The sequence below is a fragment of the Quercus lobata genome, chromosome 4, assembly GCF_001633185.2.
Source record: "Quercus lobata isolate SW786 chromosome 4, ValleyOak3.0 Primary Assembly, whole genome shotgun sequence".
NCBI lineage: Eukaryota > Viridiplantae > Streptophyta > Magnoliopsida > Fagales > Fagaceae > Quercus > Quercus lobata.
This window is the reverse complement of record NC_044907.1, coordinates 19083824-19095149: the sequence shown is the minus strand read 5'-3', so window position 1 is coordinate 19095149 and position 11326 is coordinate 19083824. Positions and strand designations below refer to the sequence as shown.

The window sequence follows — 11326 nt, the reverse complement described above, 5'->3', positions numbered from 1 at the left end:
CTTGTATGCTACTATTGTAATCTCCTTATTTTATTGTAGAACTTTCTTTGTTGCCGCCTATAGATGCAGGCAAGTGTCGAACCATGTAAATCCTTATGTCCATTATTTTCTTCTCTCTTCTTTAATCTTGCGTTTAGTGGGTGTATTTTCACAATAGTCTTGTGAAAGACAATTAAATTTCACTAACAAAAATTATATTTTTTTCCCTAAAAAAAAAAAATTTGAAATAGTATGTGTGTTGTAGGCCCTACAAGTTCTTTAGTAAATATCCTTATTTTTCTATTCTATTCTTTTTCAATTTCAATAAAAATGAAAATCTTATTTCATTAAAAAAAAAAAAAAAGGTCCTATCAAATCAATATTTAACTATATATATAAATTTAAAAATTGAAATGTAGCATTTTTTAATGTTTCTATGCTCACGCTGACCACATTAGTAGCCATGTCATTACTATCATTTTTCTTGAATTTTTCCTACAATTCAAAAATTATTTTCCTCAACTTTAAATACTAAGAAAAAGACAATAATTCCCAGCTCTATCTCCACTGCAAAACCTAATTTTTATGGTTTTAATTCCACCATAAAGCTCAAACCCAAGCCAGTGTTTCAAGGCTTCAATTTTTTAACGGAAACCTTTATGTGTTTCACAGTTTCAACTTTCTTACTCCTTACCTTTTGGTTTATAGAGTTTATGGTTTCAACCTTCAGTGTTTCAATTTTGCAACAACCCTTCAGCTTGCTAACACCAGCCTCTTTATCTTACCTCCTTCCTCTTTTCCTCCCCTCACAATATATACTTACTGATAGAAGTTGGATGATTTAGTTCAGGTATCCTCGCATAATAATTCAATGTAAGGATTAGAATAATAGTATTGTTCCTTTTGATTGATGTCTTTTTTTTTTTTTTTTTTTTTCCCTTTTTAAGTTTTGTTAGCGCCACTTTTCCTCTGTCATTTAATCAAGCTCTTGATATCTTGGTTTTTTATTTGTCAAGAGTTTTGTTAATTCTTTTTTTTGCTGAATGGCCAATATGTTTTTTTTTTTAAAATTTTTTTTAAAACTTTTTTGAAGAATGGTCAATACGTCTTTCGTTGAACTGTAAAGAAAATGTGCTTCTAGCTTTCTGCCTATCTTCTAATTTAGCTGGCGCAAAGGGTGAGTAAAATAGCTAGCCTAATGGGCTTTCGGCTTTCCTACTACGTTCACATTAAGTAGCCGAATGGGTCAACTTTAATTTGTAGTCATCCTTCAATAATGAAAGTTTCGACTGGCATTCTTCTAGGAGGTAGCTCAGTTATCACATTTGTTTGGAGTCATCCTAAACACATGCAAACATACAAAATAGCATACATGCAAAATCTATATCTATATAGTAACTAATAGTCAAAATGTTTGATTTTTTGTTGACCACTTCTCGTTGTGCCACATGATTACATAAATTAATGTCATGTATACATTTAAAAACGCCAAACATTAGGCACATTTTCGGCCAATAGGTACATTTTTGATCAATAGACACATTTTCAGTCAATATGCACATTTTCATTCAATGGACACTTTTCCTATCAATAGACACCTTTTGGTGTATATATATATATATATATATATATATATATATATTGAGAATCACCTTTTGGTATATTCAAATATGAAGGATTATGATCTTTCAATAGACACTTTTTGGTATATAAAATTTAAAGGGTTATGACTTTTCAATAGATACCTTTTGGTATATATATTATAACATATCTTATATAAATAAGGTTTTACAACCTATTTAAGTGAAAATCCTATCTACATAAAGTGACATCATTTAGATAAGCACGTGATAGTTTTTTAATTTTTATTTTATAAACACCAGCCTTCAAAATCACACTACCGCATGCAACCAAAAAAAAAAAAAAAAATTCGAAACAAAAATAATAATCGTCAAAATTTAGAAACCCGATCAATGATTGAAGGATGTGCAGCATCACATATTCACAGTGTAAGTATTATATAAAGGTCATTATGCATACTGCGTGTTTGGTTCATGCATAAGGAACATCAATTTTAGGGTCTTGGAGATCAAATTGGCTTCATAGATTGCTTTTATGAATTTTAATTTGCTTATGTAAAATAACATGTCTTTGATGACTTTATTAAACCCATGGGATGCTCCTTATAGAAGTTGACTGGGTACTCAAATATGAAAGATATTTGTATTAACTTTCATGAAAGTCAATGAAAGTTTAGTGAGCACGAAGAAGAGAAGCATGCTAACACCAATGGGAGAATTGACCACGAAATCTTGGTGCCATGGGAATTATTAGAAAATTTTGGATTTAAAAAATTGTATTAGATTGTGATTTTAATAAATAGTACATGTTTATTTCTTTATTTTTACCATACAATCAAAACAATTATAAAAATTATATTTTTTTTTAAAAAAAGCAACAACAAGACAAAACATTATAAGATAAAACACACAATATGAAGAAAAGTAATTAATATGGCGTTATGTAAGACTTTTATTTCTTCCCACAAAAAACTAATAAATCAAACAATATTGCTATCTTCTATCTAATTAATAAAACTTTGTGTTATTTATTTCAATATCATTTTTTTTTTATAAATTTCATGCATTTTTGCTTACTACTCCAACTAAAAAAAAATGGTTTTGTTTTGTTTTGTTTTGTTTTTTTGTTCTTTGTCTTGTTTTGTTTGTTTGTTTTTTTGTTTTTTGTTTTGTACGTTTTTAGATTCCTTAAACACAATCAGATTAATCTAGTTATTTAGCCAAGTGATTAACTTAGGTAAATTATGTAGATCTAGGTTAACACATATAAATCATATCATTGACAAGTGCGGAAAATAAACACAACAATATGATAACACAGGAAAACCAAACCAGTAAAAAACTTAGGGATGATTTAACCTAACTATCCTCAAGGTAAAACTGAATCCACTATGAAAGAATTGAAGTTTATACAATAGCGACTTAGACTACTAACATCCTATTACTACCTCGAGTAGGAAACTTACTACCACGACCACGTGATAGCTCCAAGTCCACGGACTACTTCTTTCTTGGATTCCCAGCAAGTACAAGCACTCTCGCTTGTGTAACTTTAAGCTCTTGAATCTGCAACTGAATTGATCACCAAGCTCTAGACATCAATCTTGAGATTGGAAACCCTAAGTGTATGTGAAGGCAAACTCCTCTAGATCTCACAGAAGATTCACATACAGAGCATAAAGAGCAACCTCAAAACATGGCTAGGGTTTTCCTTTTTATACTTAAGGCAAAACATAAAACCCTATATGTCAAATGGGATTTGGCTGAGTTGGAAATTCTACAGAAAAAACAATCTGCACGACTTTCGATCGATCGAGCCAGGCAAATTTACACAGTAAATCCTACAGTAACTCTATTCCAAATTTACATAAAAAAACATACTTTGAGCAGGTCTAAACAAGTCTAAATAAGAATAAAACGTTTTGATCATGGTTTGCCAACATTACAAAATGAAGTTATAATACATTAGTTCCTAATTCCTTAGAACCTAACAATTTTTTTTTTTTTCTTCTGAAACTCATTCTATAACTATTTTCGTGCATTGCACAGGTTAACAACTAGTAAATCTAAAATCTGAAACGTAGCATTTAATGTTGCTATGCTCACCTTGACACATCAGTAGCCATGTCATTACCATCATTTTTCCCGAAATTTTTTCTACAATTCATAAATTATTTTTCTCAATTTTAAAATACTAATAAAAAGAAAATAATTCCCAGCCATATCTCCACAATAAAGCTCAATTTTTATGGCTTTAATTCCACCATAAAGCTCAAACCCAAGCATGTGTTTCACGGTTTCAATTTTTCAACGAAAACCCTTTTATGTTTCATGGTTTCAACTTTCTTACTCCCCACCTTTTAATTTATTGTGTTTTAACCCTTCAATGTTTCAATTTTGCAATGGTTCAATTTCTCAATGGCAACCCTTTAGCTTGCCAGCCTCTCTCCCTTCTAAAGCAGTTTCAAATCTTCAGAGTTCGGCTTTCTATCGGCATTCTCTTTGTCATCCCTCCTCCCTCTCTTCATCTCCTCACAGTATATAAATACTGACAGAAGTTGAATGATTCAATTCAAGTATCCCCGCTTAATAATTCAATGTAAGGATTAGATTAATATTATTGTTCCTTTTGATTGATTTTTTTTTTTCCATTATAAATTTTGTTATTGCCTCTTTCGTGCTATGGTGTGGATGATTGTTATTTTGATTTTGATTGCTGGGTTTATTTGCCTCTCTCATTTAATGAAAATCTTGATATCTTGGCTCTTTTATTGGTCAAGAATTTCGTTCATTTTTTTGGGTTGAATGGTCAATATATATATATTTTTTGAAGTATGGTCAATGCATCTTTTTTGAACTGTAAAGAAAATGTGCTTCTAGCTTTCTGCCTACCTTCTAATTTAGCTGGCGCAAATGATGAGTAAAATAGCTGGTCTAAGGGGCTTTCGGCTTTCCTACTACGTTCACATGAAGCAGCCAAATGGGTCAGCTTTCTGCCTATATAATGTGTTTGTAGTCATCCTTCGATAAAGAAAGTTTCAACTGGTATTCTTCCAGGAGGTAGCACAGTTATCACTGCTGTTTGTAGTCATCCTAAACATATGCAAACACATAAAATAGCATACAAGCAAAATGGTTTCAATAAAATCACTGTCCTATTGCTAGAGTTGGTGATGAACCTTACACTAACTTCAAGGCAACCTTCCTAACCTAAGGCCACATAAAGACAATATGGGTTTGTTCATTTTTAAGTATTACCTAGTGTGACTCTAATTTCTTCATGTAGTGTTGTGGTGTACGTGGATACCTCAACAATTTTGTTTGGTTAACATGTGGGGAAGTTCTAGGTAGGGATACACCAAAAAGAGTGTGAAAATCATGTAGTGTAAGATTATAACTTTTGTTTTGTCATTACTGATTTCTACAATGTATGGCGTGGATACTGAAATTCATTACTATACTTAAAACATGCTACTTTTCCTTTTCTCTTGGTCTTTTCATTTAAGTGAATCTGTCCTTCATCATTGGAATTGTTGGGTTAAGATATCTGGATCCCAATTAATTAATTCAATTACCTAAGTTAATTAATAAATTCAAATGACATGCAAATCGTGGAGGTACCAACAAATCACCAAATAAACTAAATGCAGCTGAAAATAAATTTAACACAATGATTTGTTGACAAATGGAGAAAACCTCTCATAAGGCAAAAGCCCCACAGAGTGAATTTAAGGTTACCACTCCCAAGAATCTATTAATCAACAATCAAGCGATTACAAATATAAAGAATCTTACAATTACCCTGGCCTATTCCAAAATACCAACCTACAGTCGTACCTTTACTCTAATACCCAATTGGACTAACTTTTTTGCACGGATCTTAGTACGTGACTAATTCCAGCAACTTGAATGGCTATTATTGATTGCAAAGTTCTTCACTTCATCAACCATGAAGATTAGGAAGCACTTGGTTACAAAATCCTATGGCGTACAAACGCAGTAACTTCTTATAGAGAAAAATAAACTCTTGGTCTTTGTTTCCGTGTTTAATGGCTCTTAAAATAAGCCTTATATATGTCTAGGGTTGTGAGAAAAGAAATCCTAAACAAATAAACAAGCTTGGGTAGAATTTTTGATTTGGAAATCGTAATTCTTGATAGATTTAGCATGTGTCAAGCATCTATCGAGTTTCCCATTTAATCTCAATAGCAGTATTTGTCGAGCTATATGTCGAGACTTAATGAAACAGCTTTTCTTCACTTGTTTCTTGGATCAATCTTCATGACTTTAATACTAACACTTGATATATTTGTTTAAACAACATATTTCTTGATGTATTGAACCCAACTTAGATCTACTCAATTACAAGTAAAGTGTATTTTGTCAAGGATTAGCAAATTACATAAAATATGACCTTAACAGGAATCAATTAAAAATCCCTTATATTAGCTTTGATTGTATTAGATTGTACTCTTGGCCATCACATGGACATAAATAAAGCAATTACACGCCTATTGCTTTGGAAGGAGATTCCATTGTTGGCCAAATAGTTTAGGTAACCAAAAGAATATTTGGCTCTAAAGTGGATGATATGTAGAGTATCCTTGACATTGGAAAAGAATTGGAAGCAGAAATGATAAGTGAGAGAGTCTGAACAGTTTATGTAGATATTGTTTAATGAGAGGGGCTGAATAGTTCATGTAGAGTATTGTTGACATAAGAAAAGAATTATGGCCCAACAGTTTCTGTAACCAAAAGAATATTTGTCTCTGGCAGTTTTTGGAAAGCTAAATTTAACCAAAAGAATTTAGGCGTGTAATCCCGTTATACGGAAAGCTCTATTTAATAAACTGTCGATTATAATTTCTGCTTCAGCAGTCTCTAACAGTTTCAACCTCCAAAAAGTTCTACCTGTAGATTATAAATTTCAATATATTGTTTGATCATTCTTCTTCTTCTTCGTCTTCTTATTTATTTTCCAAATTTGGTTAATGTAGTTGATGTGGTATAACTAAACCCATATTAGACGCTAAATAAATACAAGCTTTCTCAGCCTTTTGTTATTTGGCCCAACCATAGGTGGGAAAATTATAATTTGCCCATATATATATATATATATATATATATATATAAAGGCCAAAAGTTTTATATATTTAATTATGATTATTCATAAATGTAACCGAGCAATGTGATGAGAAACTTGCTGTAACCAATATCATTAAAATTGCAAAGGAAAACCATTAAAATACCTTCAAATGTCCTGATTGAACTAATATTCAATATATTTAATAGCCCAAGCTAATAATAATAGCACAATTACTTTTTTTTATTTGAAAAACATAATAGTACAATTACAATTGACTATTCTCAAGTATAAGCACGGGTTACATACTAGTTTCTATATAATATACCATAAATATAGATCTAGTTTTTTTCCCTACAGCAAACAGGACCATTTAATAATAAAATAATACTGCCCTATATTTGTTTGATCAATAAAACTTTTAAAGATTAAAAAGGGGTCCCAATTAGAAACCTATTCTATATTCATAATTCTATTCCAAAGTCTTCTCTGCCAAACCATAATCAATTTTCCATTGAAAAGCCAAAAAAATATTGGGGAAGTAATACAAGGTCCAATTTATCCTCCTTGCCCCATTAATGTCGATAATGTTAATTTCCACATCAACAAACAACCAAAGTGAATCAATAGACTACAGTCTACTTCAAATAATTCAGCAAAGCAAAACTAAATTTTTGGGCAAACACCACTTATGGTCCTTAAAGATTCTCCTAGTTTTCAGTTTTGACCTTAGTGTTTTAAAATAGTTAAAAATTTGTAAAATAATCCAATTTGGTCATTAAAGTTTTCCCCATTACTCCATTTTCTTCCTTTTTATATCCTTGTATTTTCCCAACATTAGAATAGAAAACTATACAACAAATTCAATTTCAGAAAGGTGGAAAATCTTATCCTCTTTTTTCGTTCCATGTCAATACCGCGAAACAATTACAAACCATCATGGTAGTCACATGGCACTTGTAATCCACCTAGACTACCAATGTATAATTTTTAAATCGTTTAGAACCCTCTTTTTGTAATCATAAACGTGGCCAATCACATGAAATTGTCAGTGTCCAAATTAACATGTAGACCAAATTATCTCATTCTGGGCTAGAACCCCTGAGCTTAAAGTCACTTAGTTGACTAGATACCACTTGGGCCAGCAGGCCCGGTGGTGACCAAAAGTGGCTTTTGCTCATTATTATTATTATTATTTTTACATTTTTAAAATAAACCCTAAGGTTGTCACTAGGGTAACCTCAAATCAATGCTACTCCCACACTTAATACAACATAACACATTTAGTCCATAAAAACCCCTAACAAAACACGACTCTACCTACAGTTACATGATTACAGTAGCTTATGTTTGGCATAATCCTATAGGCTATTGACTTTACATTGATGCAAAACAATATGTCATGTACACAACACAGTATCAGAAGGTAACGGCTGATCATAGCAGAAAATTTTTTGCAAGCCTAATGAAATGGAAAGTGAAACAAATTTTCATACCAAATATGAATTGGATGTGACAATTTCAGAATACAAAAAAAGATAATAACATCAGTCTCCATCTATGTAGCACGGGTGCGTTTCGGGACTCGGGTGCGGGTGCGGGACTCGGCAATTTTTGAAAAAGGTGGGTGCGGGTGCGGCGGGACTCGGCGATTAAAAAATTATTAAAAATATTTTTATTTATATTTTTAATATATTACTAAGCATACTTTTTTACATTATACAAATATATACCAAATTTAAGAGGCAGAGACAGAGGCAGAGTCGCAGAGATCAGAGCAAGAGAGAGTGAGACGGAATGAGAGAGAGGTAGTGATGAGAGAACTAATGAAAAAGAGGCAGAGAGCTAATGAGAGTGAGAAACGAGTGAGTAGGGTTTAGTATTTAGATTAAACGGTGCGTTCTGTGTGTGTGTGTGTGTTTTTTTTTTTTTTAAATTTCGGCCGTTTCGGCCTGAATCGGCAGATATCGGCCTGAATCGGCCGTTTCGGCCGATATCTGCCGATACGGCCCGAGTCGGCCCGATTCAGCCCGAATCGGCCCGAGTCGGAGCCGCATCGGCGCGAGTCGGCTAAGATCCCGAGCCTGCCACGTGGCAGGACTCGGTCGGACGCGGCCGGACGCGCGGGCAACGGCGTCCCTCGCGCGTCGCCGCGTCCGGCCGCATCCGACGCGGGTGTGGCACCTCCGGTGCCGCGTCCGTGCTTCATAGGTCTCCATTTATATTTACCATTTCGTTCTTGGAAATGACTCATCCCCTCAACAACCGAAACCACAAAATCGTATTTAACAATTTTGACCACTCTTAAGAGCATCTTCTTCCACCACAATGGAGATTTTTGGCTATCATCAATCCCTGTTATTGGGTGGGGGGGGGGGGGGGGGGGGGCTATCACCCAATGTTTAATGTGGATCATTTGGCAAGAAATAGGATTATTTTTTACGGGACAGAGAGTACATCATTCTAGTTGAAATTGTTTTTCTGTGATTGTTGTATGATTGGATGGCTGCCTTGAGTAGGCTGTCTTTTTCCTTTTTGGAGGATTTTGTGGACTTCATGTTGTTTTTGTTAGACTCTAAGACTCTCTTGTATACTACCTGTGTACATGAGGTCTTTTTTTTTTTTTTTTTTTTTTTTTTTTTTTTTTCAGTTTTCTCTAAAATGATACAATTTTGCTAAGTTACCTATAAAAAAAGTTAAAAAATTATTACCACTCTTTATATCCGTTCAAGTACAAATTAAAATCCAAAAGCCATGTATTGAGGTTTGACACTTAATATTTAAGTATAGCAACACAAAAATATCTAGTATATGCCAAGAATAAAATAGAATTTAGGAATGTAAATGCTGAATTTTGAGTTGAATTCTTGAATCGAGCCTTTTTATTTCCACTTTCTCTTCTTGCTCACTTTTCACTTGGAAACTGCATCATTTGGTTTGTCAAGTAAGAAAAGATTCTCCACATAATTATCAGCACAAGAATAACCTGGGCTCCTCCTTCTAGAATACCCCAAATTCTTCACTCGTTGGCTCTCAAGGTCATATGAACAGAGCTCCCAACCAAGTAATAGTTCGTACTGCACTAATAAAAGACCATTCTTCCGGAAAGCTAACACTCTACAGGATTGCGTCTTGAGGTCAATAGTGAACAGTTTAGTCCAAGAATCAACAACGCCATACTCTTTCATCACAAAAAAAGAACAACGCTCACCCATATACTCATGGCATATTAGAGAAATCAATCCCTTGAATACCAAGATATCAATATCAGCCTCAAATTTAAAATTACCATTTGGCAAGGATATCACGTGGAAAACCTCATCACCCAAATCAAATGACAAAACTATTGAACCTCGGGCATCACTATGATACGCGGCAAAATAAACAGCTCCATTTAAAGAAACGGCTGTTGATAGGGACCGATTACTACTATAAACTCCAGGCGGATACGAGTCTCCACCACTCGTTATTCTCCAAGATCCCTCGTTAACAGAGTAAACCTCAACCAGAGGTTTTGTGGCGCTAATATTTATAGGTTGAAATGCAATTCTCAACAGCTTATAATCATTGATCCTAGAATCAAACCCAAACGCTAGATAAGAAAGAATGGAGGTCGTATCGGAAGGATTGGGAAGGCCAATATCAAACCCAAACGCTAGATAAAAAAGAAAGGAGATCGTAACGGAAGGATTGGGAAGGGCAATAGATTTTCTAATGCAGGGATTCCAAACGATATAACGGCTTTGATCATAAAGGCAAAACAATCCATTAACGAAACCGACTACTTGAAAATTGCGACGAAAATTATTCGGGAACTCAAGTTGTTGAATTTGTTCAGATGACGAGTCATTATTGTCATTGTCTTCTTCGTGAATTAATTTGTAACCCGTGTTGACATCAGAATACGTAACAATTAATTTGTTGGAATTGGAGTGTGATCGAGTGAGATTGGAATTGATGAAGGCAGGACTTGTGATTAGAGAGTTCCATGATTTGGATATGCACCTGAATCGGATTAGGGATTTCACGGGTAGTCTATGCAGGATCTCCAGGAACACATCGCATGGCAGATACTCCGTCATTCCGTATCTTTCTTTTTTCTCTTTTTTTCTCGGCTTTGCCGAATTTAGAGTGTCGAGAAAATTTTCAATTTGAAGCACTTGTTGTGTGCCTTGTGGGTTGTTGTGCATGTGGCTTTTATTTGGATGGCTAAAGTCGGTTTGGCTTTATCCTAGTGATAGTAGAAAACTAAGTTCTACTTGGCTTTGGTTTCTTGCACAGTAATATAGGAATTCAAGTCCTTGTTCGTTTAGTACTGTTATATATATATATATATATATATATATATATATATATATAAATAAATAAATAAGACTTGTGCAAATACAATAGGGTGCTTTATTATTTGTGTGAAAGAGTCAATGGTGTATTTAGGGCTTGGGTCTTGTGAGAGTGCTTGTGTGCTACTATTGTAATCTCTTTATTTTATTATAGAACTTTCTTTGTTGCCGCCTATAGATGCAGGCAAGTGTCGAACCACGTAAATCCTTATGTCCATTATTTTCTTCTCTCTCCTTTAATCTTGCGTTTAGTGGGTGTATTTTCACAGTAGTCTTGTGACAGACAATTAAATTTCACCAACAAAAATTATATTTTTTTCCCTTTAAAAAAATTGAGATAGTAT

General features: G+C 33.7%; 1 protein-coding gene across 1 annotated transcript; it reads right to left on the bottom strand.

Annotated features, from left to right (window-relative positions):
- Window positions 1–9554: 9554 nt before the first annotated feature.
- On the bottom strand, window positions 9555–10724 carry LOC115984749 (F-box/kelch-repeat protein At3g23880-like). The gene has a single exon (XM_031107761.1). It carries the CDS (start codon window positions 10722–10724, stop codon window positions 9555–9557), a length of 1170 nt encoding a protein of 389 aa, XP_030963621.1.
- Between the last annotated feature and the right edge of the window lie 602 nt (window positions 10725–11326).

Coding starts and splice junctions, on each gene's coding strand:
- LOC115984749 (XM_031107761.1), bottom strand. CDS start 10,724: ATGACGGAGTATCTGCCATGCGATGTGTTCCTGGAGATCCTGCATAGA.